Genomic DNA, 25,080 nt, shown 5'->3' with positions numbered 1-25,080 from the left:
GAGGCCCCATAGCTCAGTGGTCAGAGCATTAGTTTGGTAAACCAGGGGTCGTGAGTTCATATCTCCCTGGGGCCTCTACTTCCCAAGAAGGGTTGCATCAGGAAGGGCATCCGATGTAAAAAGTGTGCCAAACAAATATGAGCATTCATCTGAGATGTAACACAGTAGCAACCCCAAATGGGACAAGCCGAAAGAAACTTACTATGTATAATGTGATTATTTGCAATGCCCCACAGGTAGGATGTGACCTAGAGTTGAATGATAAACTCTGGAAAGAACTGGATGAAAAGTTTTGAGCATCCACACAGCATCAGAGAGAGTTGGAATTGGTGCAGATTGCGATCGACATGTTGGTGAAGGGAACAGGGGCAATGAAAATGTGATGAGTAAGTACGGCATCCAGGAAATGAACTTTGAGGGACAGATGCTGGTGGACTTTGCAAAATGGATGGAAATGGCTGTAATGAACACTTTTTTTTTCCCCAGTAGAAGGAGGAACATAGGGTGATCTTCAAGAGCGGAGTAGAAGCACGCAAGTGGTTTACATTTTGTGCAGACAATGTAATCTGAAGGAGATTACTGACTGTAAGGTAGTGGTTAGGGAGAGTGTAGCTCGACAGCATAGGATGGTGGTGTGTAGGATGACTCTGGTGGTGTGGAGGAAGATTAAGAAGACAACGGTAGAGGCAGAGAACCCTGTGGTGGAATCTGAGAAAGGAAGACTCTTGTACAGCCTTTCAGAAAGAGGTGAGACAGGTTATTGATGGACAGGAGGAGCTCCCGGAAGACTGAGCTACTACAGCCGAGGTGATCAGAGAGACAGGCAGGTGAATACTTGATGTGTCTTCTGGTAGGAAAGGGGAGAAGGATACTTGGTGGTGGAAGCCCAAAATACAGAAAGTAATACAAGGAAATAGCTTGGCGAAGAAGTGGGACAATGAGAGGCAAAAGGAATACATAGAGATGCGATGTAGGGCAAAAGTAGAGGTGGGAAGGCTAAACAAAAGACCAATGATGACAAGTACACCAGGTTGAACATGAAAGAAGGAGAAAAGCATCTCTACAGGTTGGCCAGACAGAGGGATACAGATGGGAAGGATGTGCAGCAGGTAAGGGTGATTAAGGATAGAGATATAAATGTATTGACTGGTACTACTTCTGCCCTCTTTGATGGATCTCCAGTGTACAGACTCCTGCGGACCTGCTCTCTACACCCGACGTCCAGACTACCGCTGCTGCACCTGACTGCCTGCCCGATTCCCGACCTTGGAATCAATAAACATTTTTCCCGATTTACCTCTGCGTCTCCCAACTCCAACATTTGGGTCCTACCTCCATAATGATGGGTGGTGAGACTTTGCAGCAGCTCAAAGCGACTAAAGAGTTATTTTTTTCTAACTTAGTTACTTGTGAAATCAATTAATCAGCAAAGTATCTACCGGTAAGTTACTTTCCAAGGTACTGTAACTGTCGCAGCACTGGTGAGAGCTGAGGTGCACAACGGAAGACCGAGTGAAGCTCAAATTGTTGAGCGGAACCTGTTGGTTTGGCATCTTAATGATCGCACCGACATCTACTGGCACTTGTTCACACGTCAAATCTTGGCTCGCGAGACATACCAAAAATTGTCCTGGAACCAGGTCGCATCTCGAAAAACTCATATGTTAAGTTACTCGTATGTCAAGGTACCACTGTATTGTCACTCTTGTATGACAGTTAATGTTAAACAGTTGCAAAAAAAAAAAAAAGTTTAAACATTGAAGCAGTTTGACCCTTCAATTTCCAAATTCATCATGTAAGAAAATTGTGTAAGAGTTGACCCTTGGTGTTGCAATATACATGACTGTCTGAAATAGAAATGATGGGTGTGTCATAAGTGTAACTCTTGCTAACTTGTCTATATTACCCAATTTGTTTGAGAGAAGAAAAATAACTGACTGCATCATTCACAAAAACCTACTCTCCTGTTTACCACACCTTAGGTATTAACCATAAATGTCAGGTGAGGAGAGATGATAATTTCTAATAGTCTACCATGCTTTTTTTGTAAGCAGCAAAAATGGTTGTAGGTGTTTCAAACAATCTATTGTTTTTATTAATAGGGTTTCATATTTTATAGAGTTTTATAGCTGTAGAGCGTTGGCCTTACAGTTCTGAGGACCGGGGTTCAATTCCCAGCCCGCCTGTGTGAAGTTTCTGTGTTCTCCCCGTGCCTGCGTGGGTTTTCTCCGGGCACCCCAGTTTCCTCCCACATCCCAAAAACGTGCAACATTAATTGGAGACTCTAAATTGCCCCTAGCTATGATTGTCTGTCCCCACATACCCTGCCTCCTTGCCGATGACAGCTGGGATAGGCTCCAGCACTCACACAACCCTTGTGAGGATAGGTGGCCCAGAAAATGGATGGATGGATAGGTGGATGATTTTATAGCAATGTTTATATTTAAACAACATCTCAACAACATGACTGATAAAGAGTCTGTTTCGCCATTCTTTTGTAGTCATCTATTTTGTGATTTTATGAGATTCAGTAGTTCTCCTTGACAGCCACAATGCCTCGGGCTATGGCTGCACCAACTGACATTTCACATGACCTTTTGAATGAGTGTCATATGACGAACATTGCCTGTGGTGAATTTCATGACAAGACATGGTTACCAATGTCTTACCCATTTCAGCATGGATATTCAAGGGCGATATAAGAGGGGGAAATGGATGATAATTCGGAGTGTCCATAATGACTGTTGCCCTGAGAAATTAGCTGTTTCAATTTACAGCTTTGAAGTGGTAGGGCCCAAAGTAGTATTTTTTTCAAGAGGTCCTAAGGGAGTGCCCCTGTGGATTTTGATCAAGTTCCATCATGGTTCCTAACCACAAGGTAATCTTGAATGTACAGTTCATGAGTTACTGTTGGCCTATAGGGTGACAGTCTGTTATAAAATACCAGTGAGTCAAACATTCCAGGCCCCAGACATTTTTGTTCTTCTCTCAGATATTAAATTCAGAAATAGATTGGGTTCTCTTTGAAGGAGTTCACATTTATAATATTCAGCCATTGATGCTACAATAAACACACTCACTCTTTACTCTTTATTTTAGGTGTTTCTGGGTTAGTTATGGGTGAAGCTTTCAAATGGGAAGAATATTTTCACATACCTTATTCATGTGATTTGTTTCCAATGTCAGTGAGCCTCACTGTTCTTAAAAGAATGAAAGCACAGTTGGCTGGCTCTGTCTGCCAAAATAAGTTTTAAAAGAAATGGAAAACTTGCTGAAATATATCCAAATCACGAGTGAATTTATGAAACCTATAAATAGCATAATTTTTATGTTCTGATGAGTTGTACCCCATTGAGACACAGTCAACCAGAATACCATAAATATGATGCTTGTTTGACCGTTTTTTAAATTTTACAATAATAGCAAATGTAGAACCCCTTGGCATCAATGAGACAGCGTAGAGTTCAACTGATGCAAACGTTATTGCATCTTCAACCTCTGTGAAGCTAAAAAAAAACGCATAACAATATTAATAGATACAAAGTTCAGTTTTCTCTAAAAACACACACTTCATTATACATCCATTTTTGTATATAAACTAATTAAAGCAACACACAAATATCAAGAGAATGAGCCAACCTCGCTCCGCCTACCAAGGGTGCAAACTCTTCAATGACATAATGAAGGCCACAAGCGTCTGGCCCAAACTGCATTTGAATAACAAAAAAAAAAAAAAAACATTTCACATCAATGTCATGTTTACAATGCTTGTATGCATATGAATGGACCAAAATAAAAATGTCAAACATTTAGACTTACTCTGCTTCTTTGCTCTACTCCACATAACCTCCACTCTGTGTGATCACCCAGGTAAGTATGGCAAACCAAGACAGGTGTGGCAATCAGCACAGGGAATCAGCTTGTTTGTGGATCACCCCAGAACATGAATAGTTTATTCACTTTACTCAACTGGCCACTAATACTCCCACCAAATCATAATATGATTAAACAAAACAAAGACAAATAACGATATATGATTTTACTGATGGCAACAAACTTGATTTAGGTCACAATGTAACGGATCAATATTAGGTCTGATAGGAGTTGTTATCTCAAATACCTTCAAGTAAAAGTACTACTTTTTTAAATAGGCCGTACAATGATTGAGGGCTTTGAGGGCGAGTGCTTTTCTATGGCTGACTTGCGCTCTCCAACTCTAACCTTGACCCAACGCACCAATCCATCCGGCCCAACTATAGTTTCAACCACTAGAGCCAAGAGCCATTCATTTCTTGGGACAGTATCCTCCTTGACAATGACAATGTCATTAACGTTTAGGTTGCGCCGAGGAATGTGCCGTTTTTGTCTCAAGGTGAGGTTCAGGAGGTATTCCTTTCTCCATCTGACCCAGAACTGCTCTGTTAAATATTGCACGCGACGCCATCTTTTGGAGGCATACAAATCCTCCTTCACAAAGTTCCCCGGGGGTGGTATAGCAATTTTAGGGTTCATCAGGAGAAGATGGTTTGGAGTTAAGGGTTCAAGCAACTTTGAAAGAAAACCTCTCCAGTCGACCCAGGATATCTGCCTGTGTATTTACTTGAGTTGCAGACACATGAACAGACTTGACCTCGGGGTCACCAACCAAGAGCTCAATAGAGGGTTTAGATGTTTGAAGTACCTCTGGTTCCCATAGACATTTAGGACCAGACAACCAGCCAAATGAGGAGATATCTGCAGCACCAAGTCCCCTGGAAGCAAAGTCAGCAGGGTTTTGAGTTGTATCGACGTAGTACCAATTATTTGGATCAGTTTTCTCTCTGATGAGTTGAACTCTATTTGCGACAAACATGTGGAACCTTCGTGTTTCATTATTTATGTATGCCAACACAACTTGAGAGTCAGTCCAAAAGCATTCCCTTTCTATTTCCAGCTGAAGCTCTTCCTTCAGCATGGCACTCATCCTGGCTGAAGTTACTGCAGCTGCAAGTTGCAATCTTGGGACGCTTGTAATCTTTTAGGGTGCGACCCTCGCCTTGGCCATAACCAAACTACAATGAATCTCATTTTCATCGTTCTTGTACCTCAGTTAGGAGCAGGACCCATATCCTGTACAACTAGGATCAGAAAAATGGTGTAATTCAGTGCTTATAATGTTACCAAAGTGTGAAGGGTGGTAACATCTTTGTATAGTTATGTCCTTCAGTGTTTTAAGGTCATTTTTCCACTTGTCCCATCGTAAACTCAAATGGTCAGGTATTGGTTCATCCCGTCCGATGCCTTTGTGACACAGCTCCTGTAAGATGCACTTTCCGGTCAGAGTGAAAGGGGCCATAAATCCCAGTGGATCGTACAAGGAGGCTACGACTGACAGGATCCCACAGCACGTTGGCAGGTGGTCCTTTATATTGATGTGACCAGTGAATTAATTAAATCAGGGCCCATAAGTAAGGTGTCATTTAGAGAGATGCCTTTAAACATTGCTGAGCAATCGAACACAACTCTTAGCTTATTTGGCTTCCTTGGGTGGTACACCCCATGGTGGGGAATGTACCATGCAGTTTCTCCCTCCAAAACTGCAGGGGCTGGCTCTGTATCACCTCTGCTAATTATCTCATCCATGAAGGCAGTGTATTGGTCATGATAATGCTTATTGACAGATAACTTCCTTTTCAGATGTTGCAGCCTAACATCAGCTAGCCTTTTATTGTTTGGCAGAGTTAGTGGGCTATTTCTAAAAGGGAGGGGCATCTGATAGTGTCCATCCTCTTCTTGCTTGATATTATCACTCAGAAGATGTATGAACCGAACATCATCTTGAGACACATACTTGTCCTCATGGCTCTTTTCATTGAAGTCTGACTCCAGAACCTTTAACACATCCATAACAGTGGGCACAGGCTGTTCTTTAACTGAAACACGATGCAGAAAAGTACGGCTCCCCCGTCTATCCAGGTGAGGGTTGGCTGACCCTATGATGCTCCAGCCGAGAATAGTCCGTTGAACAAAGGGTTCATTTCCACCACCCATAATAACCTCAAGGGGAGCTAAAGCCGATGGGCAATCATAGCCGATAAGGAGTCCCACCTCAGAATCTTGAAGCGGTGGTAACTTTTTAGCTAGATGGCTGAGGTGAGGCCACTGAAGTGCGGTGGTTTTGACAGGGATGTGGGATTTGTCCATTGGTATGAAGTCACATGTATAAGCCTGTTGTATTTGGACTTCAGAGTTAAATCCCCGTACTTTAAAACCACTAGTGGTGTTACTGGCTATGATGACAGCTGTCATTGTGCTTAGTTTAAGCTGGACCGGCTGCTTTCCCACATTCAGTTCTCGAAGTAAATCTTCCAGAATAAATGTGGAGTCGCTCTGTGTTTCGAAAAGACCATAGGTGAGTATCTCTCTCCCGGGTTCAGTTGGTGAGGACACAAAGACAGGAACGATACTGGATATGGCGAATGCATGTTGAGACAAGGCATGGGACATAACTTTATGGACTTCTTTGTCTACATGGCCCCCTGTGGCAACAGAGTCATTACTTGTCATTTCTGCTGATCTCAAATGTTCTTGATGTAAGCAGGTGGGATGACGTCTACCACATGTGCTACAGGTTTGTCGTCTTCTACAATCCCTGGCATTGTGCCCAATCCGTAAGCATCCAAAGCACAAATGATGTTGATAAATGAAGGCTCTTTTGTCATACATGGTTTTTGATGCAAAGTCTGGGCAGTCAGCAGTACCATGTACTTCACTTTTACAGACTAAATATGACTGCTTTGACTTAGAGCTTTCTGGTGTTGCTGAATTAGAGCCTTTCATTTGGGTGTTGGTGTTGAATGCTTTGGCCTTATTTGGTAACCCTTCATCACTTGTTCTTATATTTATCATAAAAGGGGAAGCGATTGGATTACAAACAATTCTGGCTTTCTTTTGCATTAATTTTTTTGAATTGTAGGAAGCTTGGATAGTCACTGGATCGATCCAACTCCTCAACACTTCGACTCCATCTGTGCCACAGCCACTCAGGCAGTTTCTTGAGAAGTTTGTGATTTTCTTCACAGTCGTTGAGGATGGACAAGCCTTTAACATGAGAATAGCTTCAGCGCAGCCTTGAAGAAAATCTGCAAACTCTTAGTGCTCTTGGGTTGTTGTTGGCTATCTTAGCCCAATTAATGAATCTCTCTCTGAATGCTCTTTGGACTATAAAAGAACTGCCATACCGGTTCTCTAAAACAGCCCAGGCACCACAGTATGCATCTCTGAGTTGCGGTAAAAGAAACCTTCCTCAGCCTTACGTGCCTCTCCTGCTAAATAACTCTTCATATAGATCATTTTCTCACTCACTGGGAGGGGCTTCTGATCGATCAGGGCCTTAAAAGATACCTTGAAGTCTATGAACTTTAAGGGGTCGCGTATAAAAATTGATGGTTCTGGGACAGGTAAGCGGCATAAACTCCATGAGTTGGCCTTTCATGTTGAGGCACAAAAGGTGTAGCTTGTGGACTTAGAGGTTTGTACTCTGTGTTAAGACTGCCGAATGGGACCTTCTCAGTCACTTCAATAAAGTCTCCAGATGCATCAAACTGGTTATAGGCTTTCACACGTGCCTCTGCCACCTTGACTTCACTGTCAGCTTGCAGCTGCTCTAACTTTGATTTCTCCTTATCCAACTTTGATTTCATTTCAGCCTCCTTTTGTTTGAATTCTGCCATCATTTCTGTTTCCTTTAGTTTCCAGTCAGTCTCCAGTTTCTCCAGCTTTGCTTGTTGAACATTTACATGTTTGGATAGCTTTTAATCGTTCCACTTTGGCAGCAAGGTCAGCCTCTGCATCAGCTCGTTTACTGGAAGACCTGGAGATGGCGCTCACTCTGTCATCTCCTACTTTAAACGATGAAACCTCTGTTTCTGTGTTGGCTCTTCCAAAAACAGATCCATATTCTCTTTTACTTAACTGCATCCTTACTCTTTCCTTCTCAAGACAATCATTGAAAGTAACTGCTTGCCCAACACTCTCCATTCGTTTATTAACAAGGCCAAAAATCTCAGATAAGGTACTGCATGCATCCATTTTCTTGACAACGTCTGGAGTGCTTGTGAGATTGAGTTTGATTGACTCATAATGCTGGCACACTGTCATGTTTGGCTTTAACTTTTCTTTGCATTTCCTCAAGATCCTCTTCTAAGCAGAAAGTCTTCAATTTGGTTCTTATCTCCTTAGCTTCAAGTCTCAAAGCCTCGTATGCACTGTTGAAAGCTTTCTTCCTTATCCTTTGTTCCTCCATTTGCAACTCTTGGCCTTTTGCTGTTAAGGTTCGCTCACGGGAGCTGGACCTTATCAGTTGAGTTTTGACTTTTGAGTTTTCAGAACCTGTTGCCATTTTTATATTGTTTAACCCACTGTTGGTATAAAAAAAATGGCTTTGGAGTGTCTTATCTGGGCTCAATCGGATAAGTAGAGGTTTTAAATTGTTTCTATGCAGATTTTAAAATACGGTAAACCATAAATCAGTTTACACCTAATGAACACATCAAAAGCTGATAAATACCATAACATATGTCATTTTCAAAATTATGAAATATACCATCAAAGTCCCCCTTTAACCAGCAATTTCATTTCCAAACAAATGAAGGGAAGAATCACACCTTCAGAGCATTTATGAATTGTTTAGGTCATGTCAGAAAGTCTTAAAATGTCCACTGTCTCATACCACAGGCAAAGCAGAGAACTGTTCAACCTTTACTTAAACAGTTCAGTGTCTCTGTAAGTGACTTTACCCTCAGCTACCAAAGGTCTCTCACAGGTGCAGCATTGGGAAGCCACAGATGGGGAATGGTACTTGATAGAAGATGGCTCCAATCAGTGGATGAGTTTCACTGTAGCAGCCCTTGGCATCAATGAGACGTAGAGTTCAACTGACGCAAACGTTATTGCATCTTCAACCTCTGTGACTAAAAAAACACATGACAATATTAATAGGTACAAAGTTCAGTTTTCTCTAAAAACACACTTCATTATACATAAATTTTTGTATATAAACAATTAATTAAAGCAACACACAAATATCAAGAGAATGAGCCAACCTCGCTCCGCCTACCAAGGGTGCAAACTCTTCAATGACATTATGAAGGCCACAAGCGTCTGTCCCAAACTGCATTTGAATAACAAAAAAAAACCCCAAAACATTTCACATCAATGTCGTGCTTGTATGCATATGAATGGACCAAAATAAAAGGTTAAACATTGTCAAACATTTAGACTTACTCTGCTTCTCTGCTCTACTCCACATAACCTCCTCTCTGTGTGATCACCCAGGTAAGGATGGCAAACCAACACAGGTGTGGCAATCAGCACAGGTAATCAGGTTGTGGATGAACCCAGAACATGAATCCTTCATTCAATTTACTCAACTGGCCACTAATAATAATAATGTCTTATGTCTCATTTCTTGGCGCAGTGTGGGAAGATGTCACCGATATGATATCGCCTACCAATTTGTAAAAGATCCAGAGTTACCATAGCAAAGCTAATATTCTTATCTCAGTTTTAAATGCTTGAAATGCTTACCATGCACTGTTGCTTAATTAAATAGTCTCACTGTGGATAATACAGCAATCTTGCTTCTACTGCACTGATTATCTTTATGTCCTTTTTGTTACTGTTCCTGATTCCACCCTGAAGAATGTATTTCTGTTGATTCAAGGGATATGTTTTATTTTTACACATTTTGTTGTATTCCATCTGTTGACACTTGAAAACTCCGAAGGACTACTTATCTGAGAAATCCACTCTATTTCCCGTCTTAAAAAAAAGAAACTGCTTTTGTCATGTTTCTGGCAGAAACATAAAAATAAAATGTCATTGAAAGTGTCTATAACATCATTAGGGGCTGTTTAGAATGGCAGTGATCCTCTTTATTAAATTTGTTCAGTCATACATTGCTGCCAGCAGTGTCCACTTAAAAATGAATAAGGAGCTTTAAAAAGAATGAAAATCTGCAACAAATGGTATGAATAGATGTTGCCCTTTTTTCAGTTTTTAGTGACATTTCCTTTTTATCTGCCGTTTTGGTCAAAATATTTTCAGCGATTCCTAAATTGGTGACTGACTTGTTTTAGTGATGTTTTTAATTCCTTTGTAAATCCATCCATCAATTTTCAATACTGCTTATGCTCATTAGATCCTCATTAGTGAGCTGAAGCTTATGGTTTAAGTGAGCAGTAAGTGTATAACACAATTATCACAAATGCACATTAAAAACATTTTGTATTTGCCTATTCTCATATGAATTGTGCTTTAACATAGATTTATGATCGCATTGAAGCACTGGGTTACTAGCTACTGGCAATCAATAACAGCTAAAGGGATCAATGAAAATCCAAATCAAAAGCCTTTAATTTCATTATATAACTGTGTATACAATGAAATAACGAGCTCTTCTCCACAAGGTGGTCGCATGCATGAAGTGCATTTTTCATTCTTATTTCCCTTGTCCAGGCCTTGGTAAGATTATTCAAACTAAGAAAAGCCAACAAGAAGTGCGGTGTAATGGAACAGTCATATTGGACTTAAGCACAAAACAGTAGAAGATCCAAATCAAGGATTCATGGGATTTGTCATATGAACATTTACATTTTTCTGATACGAAATTTGAGACTTAAGGTCCTCGATTATCCCAATAAGTCTCAAGACTTAAGAAACATAGTGCAAATGGCATAAGAAATTAATTAAAATAGGGCATGATTTTAAAGAATCTATCTTTGGAGTTGTGAATGTATGTAAAAGTGGAAATGTGGACACAACCAAAATAAAAATGTCACAGGCTTGAAATGCACATGATATTTCCATTCATTTCAATGGTCATATATGTGTACTTGTAACAAATACAAGTGTTTATTGTAATGGGATGAATAATGATGGGGAAAGATGGGAGGGGGAGGGATGTAAGGCTATAGAGCACTGTTTCTGTGTAATAGTGTAACAGCTTCCACAAAAAAGCTGCTCCACAGCCTGATGGTTGTACATTGTACAAGATGCTCCATGGTCTTCTGCCCGACGTGGGGGTTGGAAAAGGATGGAAGGGAAAGGTTGCATCTTTTATGAAGCAGAGAGATGTCTTTCTGCACCTCCTTGTGAAGATTCGTGTAGCAGTGGAAATAGAAAACCGTTTCCTGTCAAGATTAAGAACCGGTTCTGAAGTCAACATTTCCTTAGAATCTTCTTCTTTTCCTTTCGGCTTGTCCCATTAGGGGTCACCACAGCGTGTCATCTTTTTCCATCTTAGTCTATCTCCTGCATCTTCTTCTCTAACCCCAACTGCCCTCATGTCTTCCCTCACCACATCCATAAACCTTCCCTTGGTCTTCCTCTTGCTCTTTTGCCTGGCAGCTCCATCCTCAGCACCCTTCCACCAATATACTCACTCTCTCACCTCTGAACATGTCCAAACCATCGAAGTCTGCTCTCTCGAATCTTGTCTCCAAAACTTCCAACTTTGGCTGTCCCTCTAATGAGCTCATTTCTAATTCTATACAACCTGCTCACTGCGAGCGAGAACCTCAACATCTTCATTTCTGCTACCTCCAGTTCTGCTTCCTGTCGTTTCTTCAGTGCCACCGTCTCTAATCCGTACATCATGGCCAGCCTCACCACTGTTTTGTAAACTTTGCCCTTCGTTCTAGCAGAGACGCTTCTGTTACATAACACACCAGACAACTTCCGCCACCTGTTCCAACCTGCTTGGACCCGTTACTTCACTTCCTTACCACAATCACCATTGCTCTGGATTGTTGACCTTAAATATTTGAAGTCCTCCACCCTCGCCATCTCTTCTCCCTGTAGCCTCACTCTTCCCCCTCCATCTCTCTCATTCACGCACATATATTCTGTTTTACTTCGGCTAATCTTCATTCCTTTCCTTTCCAGTGCATGTCTCCATCTCTCCAATTGTTCCTCTGCATGCTCCCCGCTTTCACTGCATATCACAATGTCATCTGCGAACATCATGGTCCAAGGGGATTCCAGTCTAACCTCATCTGTCATACCTCCACCGGTATGTCATCAGGACCAACTGCCTTTCCATTTTTCATCCTTTGTAGTGCCTTTCTGACTTCCCCCTTACTGACCATTGCCACTTCCTTGTTCTTCACACTTGCCTCTTCAACTCTTCCTTCTCTCTCATTTTCTTCATTCATCAACTTCTCAAAGTATTCTTTCCATCTATTTAGCACACTACTGGCACCAGTCAACACATTTCCATCTTTATCCTTAATCACCCTTACCTGCTGCACATCCTTCCCATCTCTATTCCTCTGTGTGGCCAACCTGTAGAGATCCTTTTCTTCTTCTTTCGTGTCCAACCTGGTGTACATGTCTTCATATGCCTTTTGTTTAGCCTTTGCCACCTCTACCTTTTCCCTACGTCGCATCGCGATGTACTCCTTTCGCCTCTCCTCAGTCCTCTCAGTGTCCCACTTCTTTTTCGCTAATCTCTTTGCTTGTATGACTCCCTGTATTTTGGGGTTCCACCACAAAGTCTCCTTCTCCCCTTTCCTACCAGAAGACACACCAAGTACTCTCCTGCCTGTCTCTCTGATTACATTGGCTGTCATAGTTCAGTCTTCCGGGAGCTTCTGCTGTCCATCGAGAGCCTGTCTCACCTCTTTCCGAAAGGCCACACAACATTCTTCCTTTCTCAGCTTCCACCACATGGTTCTCTGCTCTACCTTTGTCTTCTTAATCTTCCTACCCACCACAAGAGTCATCCTACACACCACCATCCTATGCTGTTGAGCTACACTCTCCCCTACCACTACTTTACAGTCAGTAATCTCCTTCATATTACATCGTCTGCACAAAGTATAATCCACCTGTGTGCTTCTACCTCCGCTCTTGTAGGTCACTATATGTTCCTCCCTCTTCTGGAAATAAGTGTTCACTACAGCCATCTCCATCCTTTTTGCAAAGTCCACCACCATCTGCCCTACCAATATGTCCATTACAATCTGCACCAATCACAACTCTCTCGCTGTCTGGGATGCTCAGAACTACTTCATCTAGTTCCTTCCAGATTTTCACTTTCAACTCTCGGTCACGTCCTACCTGTGGGGCATAGCCACTAATCACATTATACATAACACCCTCAATTTCAAATTTCAGCCTCATTACTCTATCTGATACTCTTTTCACTTCCAAGATGTTCTTAGCCAGCTCTTCCTTTAAAATAACCCCTACTCTATTTCTCTTCCCATCTACTCCATGGTAGAATAATTTAAACCCTGCTCCTAAACTTCTAGCCTTACTACCCTTCCACGTGCTTTCTTGGATGCACAGTACATCAACCTTTCTCCTAACCATCATGTCAACCAACTACTGGTCTTTTCCTGTCATTGTCCCAACTTTCAAAGTCCCTACACTCAGTTATAGGATCTGTGCATTCCTCTTTTTCTTCTGACGACAGATCCGGTTTCCTCCTCTTCTTTGTCTTCGACCCACAGTCGCTGAATTTCCACCGACACCCTGCAGGTTAGCAGTGCCGGGGGCGGGCGTTGTTAACCCGGGCCACGACCGATCCGATATGGGATTCTTTAGATGAACGCTCATATTTGTTTGGCACAGTTTTTACGCCGGATGCCCTTCCTGACCCAACCCTCTGCATTTAGCTGGGCTTGGGACCGGCCTACAGATTGCACTGGTTTGTGCCCCCTTAGGGCTGCATTTCAACATTTCCTTGGAATCATCTATCAATTTTCCAATTGGTTTCCTTAACAGGGCTAATAGAGAGCAATGACATAATCATGACCCTTGAGGGACCCTATATAATGTCAGGGGCATGGCCAAACCACTGCCCTGGGCGGTACCACCTCTGACAGTTGTCACACACCTGCGTTACATTCTGGACACTAATTAGACCAGCCATTTAAGCTGTGAATGTGTCATCAGCATTTGCCAGTTCGTTGCGTTGCATTAATGCATTTTGGGATACTCCACTACTATGCGTAAGATTGCAAGTGTTGTGTACAGCATCCTCTTGTCACAGCGTATCTGTGACCGTGGTCTTGTTCTGTTTTTTTTCCACGTGTCAAGTGTTGCGTCACAGTCATTGGACCTTGCTTCATGTTTCTGGATCTTGCCTATAGCCTAGCGTTTTTGTGCTTCTGCCTGTTTTGGATGGCTTATTGGTATACAACTTCAATTTGGAATAAAACCACACTTAATATTTTGTACTTGTCTCGGAGTCCTGTATTTGGGTCCGACCCCGCTTACCCATGACATCTAATAATAATAATCGTGAACTTTTACTTTAAACGACATTAGTATCATTCAAACCATTCTGAGTAAGGCTCCAGAAGTTTGCGTTGGCCTCTTAGTAGCAGTGTGATTGGATGGTTTCATTAAGGTATAGGTTTACTTCACTCTAAGCCAGAAAAAAAGAACAGAAGAAAGTCACAATATGTTTTAATAAACTTGTTTTTTAATAGATGAATATGACTATACACATGGGAGTGTTGTTCTATTTCCTGTGTGCATGTGTTATTACAGGTTTTGTGGATGAATATTCATTATTTGTAGATAAAAATGCTCATTTTAGCTAATTGCTCAGAAGGTTTTTCCATTGAGTTGTAGCATTAAGATGGTGATCTCTAAATAATGTGTCTTGTATTTAAATATGAATTGTTTGCAACAGTGTTTGTTGTGTTTTTCCAATAGTTTTACCTTCAACTCAACCAGTGTTTTACCTGAATGAGAGCGACCAACAAACGTTCATAAACTAATTCATATTATGGGCAAACTTGAAGTGAACATACAATATACAATGAACTTCAGAGTTTGAATATAATATATAATGTAATTCTTGTGAAGTGTTTATTGTTCAATTTGTACAATACTGTTGTTAGTGTTGTTGTCATTGTTGTTTTAAACACAACTGATGACTGAACAAAGACTGTCATTTGTGTCTTTATTGTTATGTTGTTGGGTTTTTTTTTTTAATATATAATAAGGCTTTTCTGAAATGCTTCATGGTTTAATTTGAGTCTCAATAGAATAAAATGGTTTCACCAGGCCCTTCAAAAATTGTACTCATTTTACAAATTTTGCCTGGATAATCAGACTTATGAGAAGAACTGTGTGGTTTTTTATTTAGTAAATAAATGTAGGGCTGTAAATTATGAAATAAGAGCAAGTAAATTACATGTTCAAATATAGTACCTCACGGAATAATTATTTGATAAGCTACATAAGTTATAGATAAAACTTCATGTTTTGATCATATGGGTAAAAGCAAACTCACACATCATGTACAAATATACTGTAGTGAAAAGCTAATTAGCAGTCACACTCATTCACACTAAAGGACAATTAAGTCTTCAATTAACTTAACATGCATGCACACAACAATAATTTGTGTGCCAAATTTTGCATGAAATTTAAAAAAGACTTGTTTTCGTTTTTACTTTTTGCATATTCCTGTGACAAATGTCATAAAGCTTGCCAGCTTCATCCCACTTGACACCTCTTACAGCATTGGGATTAGCCCACTTTTCTCCTCAACGCAGTGACGAGACCACAGGGAAGTGACATGAGCCATCTTCCCCTGTGGTTTGCTTCATGGGAGTGCCAAAATGAGCAAGAAGTGCCACAAAAGCCACATTTCGTTTTCCTGCCAACTCCCTCCCTCCCCATACCCCAGCGCTAATACTGGGGTTCATTTACTCCTGGGTCATCTGTGCACTGGGGCCTTTTTTTGTGTGCTGAAGAGACATTTACAACAAACGCGATACAAAATGCCTTATTATACTGTGTCAATGCTATCTCAACACCTTCTCCTGCATTACGAGTAACAGTGCAGCACTTCAAACATTTTATAAATCTGCAAGAGTTCCTTTTTTATACACATGAAGTGAATCCACTCTGAGTCACAACAGCAAAGGCACAATGCTGTTGTCATTACGACCAGCATTTTCTCTGCCTTAAAAAAAGTTTTTATGGTGTCAAGTTTATGCAATGTAATTGTTATGATAGAAGTTTTAGCTACAGAGCTGATGTGAAATACTTGGGAAAAAGATGTTCCCAATAAATGAGGGATACAAATATTTATTTTTAATGTAAAATACACCTTCTGTCAGTTGCTTTGCTATACTTTCTAGAGTTAAAAAACACGTTGACTCACTGAACAACTTGAAAAAAAAGACACATTTAAGTCCTCACATCTGACACATTTCTGAGAGCTTGCAGTAGAAAAAAATTCTGTATTTGTCTGTATGTTAGTACAAAACCAGTGACAGTGTCGATAAATATATATATAACCTGCATTCTTTAAAAGAACATTTGCCTTTGGCAGCAAACTGTAAGTGTAGAGTTCATTCAACTTTTTCAGCAGTGGCAAAGAGTGACACATTTGAAAGGCATTTGAACTCGGGGCATTTTATTCTCAAAGTAATGTTCTGAAATAAAGCCAAGGCCATTGGGGAATGGTCTTAAATTCTCTGTTCATTATACTGTAATATCTTAGCTATAACCTACCCTACTATTTATTTTTATGACTATTGTCGTAATTTTATGAAGTGATGAGACAAATTATCGGATCCCCCAAAGTAAATCACAGTGGCATCAGTAATGTAATGCTTCAAACAAGTTTATATTTCAAAACATTTATCCATCCATTTTCTTCACCGCTTAACCTCACGAGGGTCGCGGTGGTGCTGGAGCCTATCCTAACTGTCAACGGGCAGGAGGCGGGGTACACCCTGAACTGATTTCCAGCCAATCACAGGAAACATTGAGACAAACAGCTGCACTCACAATCACACCTAGGGGCAATTTAGAGTGTCCAATTAATGTTGCATGTTTTTGGAATATGGGAGGAAACCGGAGTGCCCGGAGAAAACCCACGCAGGCACGGGGAGAACATGCAAACTCCACACAGGCAGGTCTGGGATTGAACCTGGGACCTCAGAGGTTTGAGACCAACACTTTACCAGCTGAGGCACCGTCCAGCCTTGTTTTAAAACAATAGATTATTTTTTATATATTTTTTTAGCAAAAGCTGCATTCACAGCTGGGTGTCCCAGAAGCTTAGAGGTTCAATCAGACACCAGCCTAATGTGTGTCAAATCTGTGATCACACACATAGTGATAAGTACATGAGTTTTAGCTTTATGAAATATAACATTCCTAGAAAATTCCTACCAGTGTGTTATGGTGGGCGGCACGGTGGTGCAGCTGTAAAGCGTGGCCTCAACGTTCTGAGGTCCAGGGTTCAATCCTGGCCCCCCTATGTGGAGTTTGCATATTCTCCCCATGCCTGCATGGGTTTCCTTCAGGCACTCCAGTTTCCTCCCTCATTACAAAAACATGCAACATTAATAGGACACTTTAAATTGTCCCTAGGTGTGATTGTGAGTGCGGCTGTTTGTCTCAATGTGCCCTGCGATTGGCTGGCAATCAGGTCAGGGTGTACCCCGCCTCCTGCCCGTTGACAGCTAGGATAGGCTCCTGCACTCCTGCGACCCTGTTGAGGATAAGCGGCTAAGAAAATAGTTAGTTGTGAGGTCAGTCACTGATGTTGGACAAGATAGCCTGGCTCACTGTCCATTCAAAAGCCACCCAAAGGTGTTCAATCGGGTTGAGGGCAGGACTCAGGCCAGTCAAGTTGATCCATCCCAAATTATGTCATTCAGATTTTTATGGACTTTATTTCGTGTACTGGTGCACAGACAGGAACAGGAATGGATAATCTCCAAACTGTTTGAATGTTCAAAATCTCCTAGTATATTGAAGCATCCAGAGTTATTTTCACTTTTGCTCAGAGGCTAATATTTTGGACATATGCAAACCTTGTGGAAACAATTTGGAGATGGCCCCATCCTGGTTCTACACCAAGGTCCACCATATAGAACACCTCTGGGATGAATTTGAGCGGAGACTCTGACTTTAAAATAAATTATTTCATATCTAAGTCAAGGCTGGTGAATGAAATGTTTGGCAATTTGGTTGTATGGATAACTATATATACCCAGAAATAATGGAATTAAAATTTCTCTACCAGCTTCAGGCTAAATAAAGATTAATGTAGAACACCAAAACCTATCTAATCTTACTATAATTAGTTGTGTGACAACTTATATAAGTGGGTGATTTTTTTTTTTACTTTTTTGGCAAGGTCAGTCAAAAATAATACTGCATTGCATATTTTTGGACATTACAGCAACATATAACCTGTCCTCCATCCATGTCTATAATTTCACCAGTGTTTCTTAAAAGAGAAATATTATGTCATGTTCTAATATTATTGTGTGGAAGGAAGTAAATGGGATAGAGTCTTCCAGAAATGGTCAGAAAAATACAACCCCTTTATGCGTGAATCTAAATTCCAAACAATTTATAGATACTTTATTAAGGGTACATCCAGACACTCCTCTTTCAGTTATTAAAAAAAAAAAAACGGGCTAATGTTTGATTGTTCTCCCAGACTCATGCTTCCCACTACTGACCTCCACCAATGAAGTAGTGACGACTGTAACCTGGCAGGTGACAAAAAGAGCAAAACCACTTGGTGTTCCTCATAAAATATCTTATTGCTCTGAGCCCACAGTAATAACTGAAGGCAATCTGGGGTCGCCTGTTTTGATTTTGATCGAGTCAGCACTTCAGTTATTTGGATTTGGACAGTCACGGGAAGCTGTCCAACGAATTTGAACTACAAAAGCAACTATTTGTTTTTACTTCACTCTTTGCCGTTTCATCTTTTGGTTTTGGCATGACTTTTTAGTACTTCACCTTTTCACCTGAGAAAATATTGTAATGTAGAGAAAGTATCGCGACATATACTAGCTGGGCAGAATTTATTAGTTATCATTTTTTGTTGCGTTTTTTTTTATATACCTGTAGCTTCACAGTACTTACTGAGAGCTGTTTCTATTATCCATCCATTTTCTTAGCCGCTTATCCTCACAAGGGTCGCGGGAGTGGTGGAGCCTATGCCAGCTATCAACGGGCAGGAGGAGGTGGGGTACACCCTGAACTGGTTGCCAGCCAATCGCAGGGCTACACAGAGACAAACAGCCGCAATCACAATCACACCTAGTGACAATTTAGAGTGTACAATTAATGTTGCATGTTTTTGGGATGTGGGAGAAAACCGGAGTGCCCGGAAAAACCCACACAGGAACGGGGAGAACATGCCACCTCCACACAGGCGGGTCTGGGATTGAACACGGGACCTCAGAACTGTGAGGCCAATGCTTTGCAGCAGACCCAACGTGCCACCCAAGTGTTTTTAATATTTTTTTAATTCATTTTATTATTGTACATAAAAGTGTGCATTTAAGGGAATATAATATGTATCTCAAATGCAATTAGTGACCACCATCTGGTTGGTTACCCTGTAAAACAAAAAAAAACCTTAACAGTAATTATTTCAATCACTTTCTAAAGCTTAAATGTTACCTCTAGAAAACAGTGGATCATAACGATTTATATTTGTAATAAACTTTTTTTTTTTTTACAAAATAAAAAGAGTTCAAACCGCTGAAATAACAGTACTGTAATGGAATATTATTTAATGGAACTTTTGTGTATTTATTTATTTTAGCAGTAACTGTGCCTTGTTTTATACATTGTTTTTTTTTACTCAAGATGTTCTTTGATTTTTATTCTGTTTTATTGCACCTTTTGGAGAAGCACTCATTTCATTGTACGCACAGCATATATTAAAGGCTTTTCATTTGATGTAGCCAAATTTCGTACTCAGGTAAGAGGACTGTTACTTTTAATAATATGACTATTAAAATAAAAAATAGCCACAAATGTTGTATAAGTGTGTGTCATGGGCGTGGCCACACCTGAACTGTATTGACACTCATTAGGGAAGGGATATAGGTCTTGAGTTAATCACGCATTTGCCAATTCATTGATCTTGAGACTGCATTAGTTGTGTGAGTATGTGAGCCTTCGCTCAAAGGCATGCAACATGGAGCTGGACATGATGTTGAGGTTGGTTTTATTCCAGGCAGAGGTCATACACATAAGCAGTTCAGAAACACAAGGCAACAGGGAAGATTCAAAACCATGAAAACATGGTTGAACTACTTCTAGGAAAAAACAAGTCTTGATTTAGCTGTGGTGGCACAGAAACGCTGGTCATGACAATGAGGTGAAAACAAGAGGCTCATATACTCACGCAGACTAATCCAGTCTCAAGCAAAACAAACTGGCAAATGACAGTGACAAACTCGATGCTTGTATGCCTGGCCCAATTAGTGTCAATACGGTTCAAGTGTGGGGCTGTTGCCAGAAGCAGCTCAGCCCAGGGCAGTGCCGTGGCCACACCCCTGACTGAGCCCCTTCCCTGGCGTGGTTACCAGACGAGACAAAAACAAACAAAAAAAATGAACAGGGGAAGGGGGAAGGGGGCCTGGAGGAGGACACAAACCCCCACCCCAGTCTCTCTAGTGGCCACCCAGACCACCCAAAGTGAGGTCGGCTAGGATGCCAAGCACCAGGGTCCCTATGGGGCAACTCAGGCTGACGTCCACGTGGGGGAAACCATTGGCAAAGCAGGAACAGATGACCGCTGAGGACGAAGCCCCGGCGAGGCGTCGTCGAAAGGCGGCGGCTGCTAACGCTGGTGGAGGGCTGCCAAGGCTTGGGCGAAAGGCCGCTGTGGATCGAGGGCTGCAGAGGGGTGGGCGAGAGGCGGCCTGGGGTCAGTCGCCGCCAAGGCTTTGGCTGAGAGGTGCCCGTTGATCGGTCACCAACAAGGCTCATGTGAGGGGCGGCTATGGATCGGTCGCTAGCGATACTTGGGCGAGGGGCGGGCGCGGGTCGGTCACCGCCGAGACAGCGGCAAGGGGCAGGCATGTGTCGGTCGCCGCCAAGACAAGGGCGAGAGCCACAAAAACACAAGGCAACAGGGAAGATCCAAAAACATGAAAACGTGGTTGAATTAATTCTAGGCAAAAACAAGACTTGACTTATAGTAGCTGTGGTGGCACAGAAACACTGGTCCTGACAACGAGGCGAAAACAAAACAAGAGGCCCATATACTCAGGCAGACTAATGCGGTCTCAAGTGCAATGAATTGGCAAATGAGAGTGACAAACTCAAGGCTTCTATGCCTGGCCTAATTAGTGTCAATACGGTTCAGGTGTTGGGCCGCCGGAGGAAGCTGCGCCGAGAATAGTGGCCTGGCCACTGTGTGCATAAGCGGCTCTGAAAATAGATGGATAGTTGGATGGATAATGAAATGACTACAATTACATAAATGTTGTAATTAAATTACAAGATTTTATCACCTGTAATTAGGTACTCCCAATCATACAAATGAGTAGAGAGAGGTTAAAAATTGATGAGGTTTCATTCCGTTAATTCTGTATGGTAAAATTAAACTAAATACTCGTCTTGCTCTTTCCTTTGTTCAATAGATGTATAGAGTTCAGGGAATTAAATGGGGGCTTTTTATGCAAATAATTAAATGCAATCAAGACAGCATGTGTTACACTGAGTTTTTATTTAAATACATGACGTTACTATCTTATAATGGTCCTATAAATTAGAAATAAGTGTGAATGAATCCAACAATAGCTTTCAGAGTATTGATATCTAGAGCTTGACAGTTTATAAGGAAATTAAAGTTGAAATTATATGACAAAAGTCACAGATGTCATGTGCCTCCCTGCGTGTGCCTGCGTGCGTGTGCATATGTGCACACTAAGAAAATCAATGCACTATTTGTCCTCATTCTGTCACCCCAGAAGTAAAGTGGGCACACACACACACACACACACACATGCATGCACGCAAAGGCATGCGCGCGCACACACACACACACACACACACACACCACACACACACACACACACACACACACAGGTAAACTTTGGGGATAAACCTGAAAATGTATCGCTAAAATTAGAACAAACATTTGCGTTACAATGCAGTCATATGAGAAGGACAGCCTAAAAAAATCAAACCTAATTTATTTGGCTTCTAAATTAGATTTTACTTTGATTTATTGCCGGCTGCACCCTTTATAACCACCATCAGCCTCTGTGTTATCTCAAATTGTCTTCACTTCTACTGTTGCATAAAGCAGCATTTCATCCAGATTGGAGCTCAAAGTATATGGAAGTAAATATGTACCACCAGGATTTGAATTAAAAACCCACTGAAAATTTTATGTTGTAAAATTCAGTTATTTCAAAATGATCACATTTGAAATAGCTGTATGTCACTTTAACTTTTCAATATTAACAAATTCTCTCTATAAAAAAAAAAATCATCCTTTAAAATTCAAACACAATATTTTCAGTCTCCTGAGATTCAACTGGCTACAATTTGCTGTCTGAAATTCATCGGCTAAGAACCAGCCAATCCAGTTACGCTTTCTTAGTGACATCACATACTAAGGAAGCATAACTGGATTGGCTGGTTTTAGAAGGCAGAGTTACTTCATGTCAGAACCCAACACTCAGCCAATCCAGTTAGGCTGTTTTAGAATGTGACGGAAATGTTTAGACAGCTGCGAAACACGATGTACAGGTTAGACACAGTGACACTGAAGAGACAACAGCAAGCAGAGCTGAAGGTGGTGGAAATGAAGATTGTGAGGTTCTCTATAGGAGTGAGCAGGTACGATTGCATTAGAAATCACCTTATAAGAAGGATGGCCAAGGTTAGATGTTTTGGAGACCATGTTAGAGAGAGCACTCTTCCATGATTTGGACAGCTCCAGATGAGAGATAATGAGTGTTTTAGTTAAAGAATGGAGCTGCCAGGCAAAAGAGTGAAAGGAAGACTATAGAGAAGGTGGATGCATGTCGAGGGAAAACATGAGGGCTGTTGGTGCAGGAGATAGGCTTATGTGGAAAAAGATACAGTGAAGAAAATAACTTTTTCAACACTCTCCTATACTGCAAGTTCTCCCACTTAGAAATCATGGAGGGGTCTGAAATTTTCATTGTAGGTGCATGTCCACTGTGAGAGAGATAATCTCAAAAGAAAATCCAGAAATCACAATGTATGATTTTTTAATGATTTATTTGTGTGATACAGCTGCAAATAAGTATTTGAACATATGTCTATGAGCTACAATTCTGACCCTCAAAGGCCTGTTAGTCCGCCTTTAAAAATCCACCTCCTTATCCTGAATTAGATGCACTTGTGTGAGGTCTTTAGCTGCATAAAGACACCAGTCCACCCTATACAATCAGTAAGACTCAAACTTGTAACATGGCCAAGACCAAAGAGCTGGCCAAAGACACCAGAGACAAATTTTTACAACTCCACACGGCTGGAAAGGGATACAGAGAAATTCCAAGGCATCTTGGTGAATAAAGGTCCACTGTTGGAGCAATCATTAGAAAATGGAAGAAGCTAGACATGACAATGCCAATCTCAATCACCTCATGGGGTCTCAATGATCCTTAGAAAGGTGAGGAATCAGTCTAGGACTACACAACAGGACTTGGTCAATGACCTGAAAAGAGCTGAGACCAAACGTTTCCAAGGTGACTGTTGGTAATACACTTAGACGTCACGGTTTGAAATCATACATGGCATGGAAGGTTCCCCTGCTTAAGGCCCGTCTTAAGTTTGCCAATGGCCATTTGGATGATACAGAGGAGTCATGGGAGAATGTTTTGTGGTCAGATGTGAAGTTTTTGGTCATAATTCCACTAATCATGTTTGGAGGAAGACGAATAATGTGTTCCATCCCAAGAACACCATCCCTTCTGTGAGGCATTGGGGTGGCAACATTATGCTTTGGGGGTGTTTTTAAGCACATGGGACAGGATGAATGCACTGTATTAATGATAGGATGACCGCTCCCATGTATTGTGAGATTTTGGGGAACAACCTCTTTCCCTCAGGCAGAGGATTGAAGATGGGCCATGGCTGCAGTGTGTACAAACCTGGTGAACAACTCCAGGAAACGTTTGACCTCTGCAATTGCAAACAAAGGCTAGTCTATCAAATATTAACATTGGTTTTCTCAGGTGTTCAAAAACTTATCTGCACCTGTATCACACAAATAAATTGCTAAAATATCAAACATTGTGATTTCTGGATTTTTCTTTTTAGATTATCTCTCTCAGTGGATATGCACCTACGATGAAAATTTCAGACTCCTCCATGATTTCTAAGTGGGAGAACTTGCAAAATAGCAGGGTGTTCAAATACTTATATTCTTCACTGTAACACGCTGTAGCAACCCTTCCTCGAACAACTTGAAAGAAAGAAAATGATCCCACGTGTATTCGTTTTTGCGTAACCCTGTAAATCAATTTGTATTCGCGTAACCCTGTTCTCACGTGCGTTGAAGAAATAAAGGCATGTATGTGTTTAAATTGTTTGTCCCTTAAAGTTATAAAGATCGAGGTCATGTTGTTTAGACCCAGTGATAACGTCAACAGTTGATACAATGCCTGAAACCCACAGCAACTGGTCTTGGGTTCTTGGTAGTCTCACCCTACAGTATCTGTCCGAGTTCCGTTTCTTCAAGTGGACAGATCAGAACACAAAAAACTCAAATAAGTCCATACATTCTCACTTTCTTCCCAAAAACTGTGGCCTGAGCTTCATCGGGCTCTCGTCTCTGAAAACACTTTTTTTTCTCATGCATTTTACTTCAATTTTGGGATGTTGTTTTTCTTCTTTTAAAATTGTGTTCAAGTTTGAATGTTTTCTGCCTACTATTTTATGTATTCATTTTCTTTATGTTAGACAGTGTACTGCATTTTTGTCGGCTGTCATGCTCTAAAAGTGTTTCGTGAAAAAAAAAAAATAATTGATTGGATTGGACAGTTGCCAAACCTTTTCAAAGGTCAAATCAGAATAAGTCACATCCAATAAAAAGCTTTTATCATCACCTAATCATGATTTAGGGACTTTGTGAGTTCTTCCTCTCCCAACACAACAACACTCAATTTGTTTTGAAGATGAGTGAAGAAGAAAGCTGGTTTGAATGTTGATGATTTTGTCATGATCCTGCCGCTCCAGCCCGGGCTGTGCGGGTGCCCGTGCGGCCACGCTAATTGGGAGGCACACACCTGAGCCTCATGCGGGTTGATTATCCCC

At 41.2% G+C, this 25,080-nt stretch overlaps 1 protein-coding gene across 6 annotated transcripts in view; it reads right to left on the bottom strand.

Annotated features, from left to right (window-relative positions):
* Window positions 1-21,090, bottom strand: part of LOC133509104 (uncharacterized) — a 39,216-nt gene extending 18,126 nt beyond the window's left edge. For 2 of the 6 annotated variants that reach the window (XM_061835831.1, XM_061835828.1), the window contains exons 1-4: window positions 9,265-9,364; window positions 9,084-9,151; window positions 3,820-8,951; window positions 3,640-3,707 (exon numbers count right to left, since the gene is read on the bottom strand). In XM_061835831.1, the coding sequence (XP_061691815.1) occupies window positions 5,404-7,089 (1,686 nt within the window). In that variant the 5' untranslated portion in view covers window positions 7,090-8,951; window positions 9,084-9,151; window positions 9,265-9,364 and the 3' untranslated portion in view covers window positions 3,640-3,707; window positions 3,820-5,403. Of the gene's footprint in view, window positions 1-3,639; window positions 3,708-3,819; window positions 8,952-9,083; window positions 9,152-9,264; window positions 9,365-18,906; window positions 19,048-20,182 lie in introns of those variants that run through there. The other 4 variants (XM_061835829.1, XM_061835833.1, XM_061835830.1 and 1 more) reach the window with 4 other exon arrangements.
* Window positions 21,091-25,080: the final 3,990 nt, after the last annotated feature.

Source organism: Syngnathoides biaculeatus, chromosome 11 (genome assembly GCF_019802595.1).
Source record: "Syngnathoides biaculeatus isolate LvHL_M chromosome 11, ASM1980259v1, whole genome shotgun sequence".
Taxonomy (NCBI): Eukaryota; Metazoa; Chordata; class Actinopteri; order Syngnathiformes; family Syngnathidae; genus Syngnathoides; species Syngnathoides biaculeatus.
The sequence above is the reverse complement of the archived record's forward strand: the minus strand, read 5'-3'. Positions and strand labels throughout refer to the sequence as shown.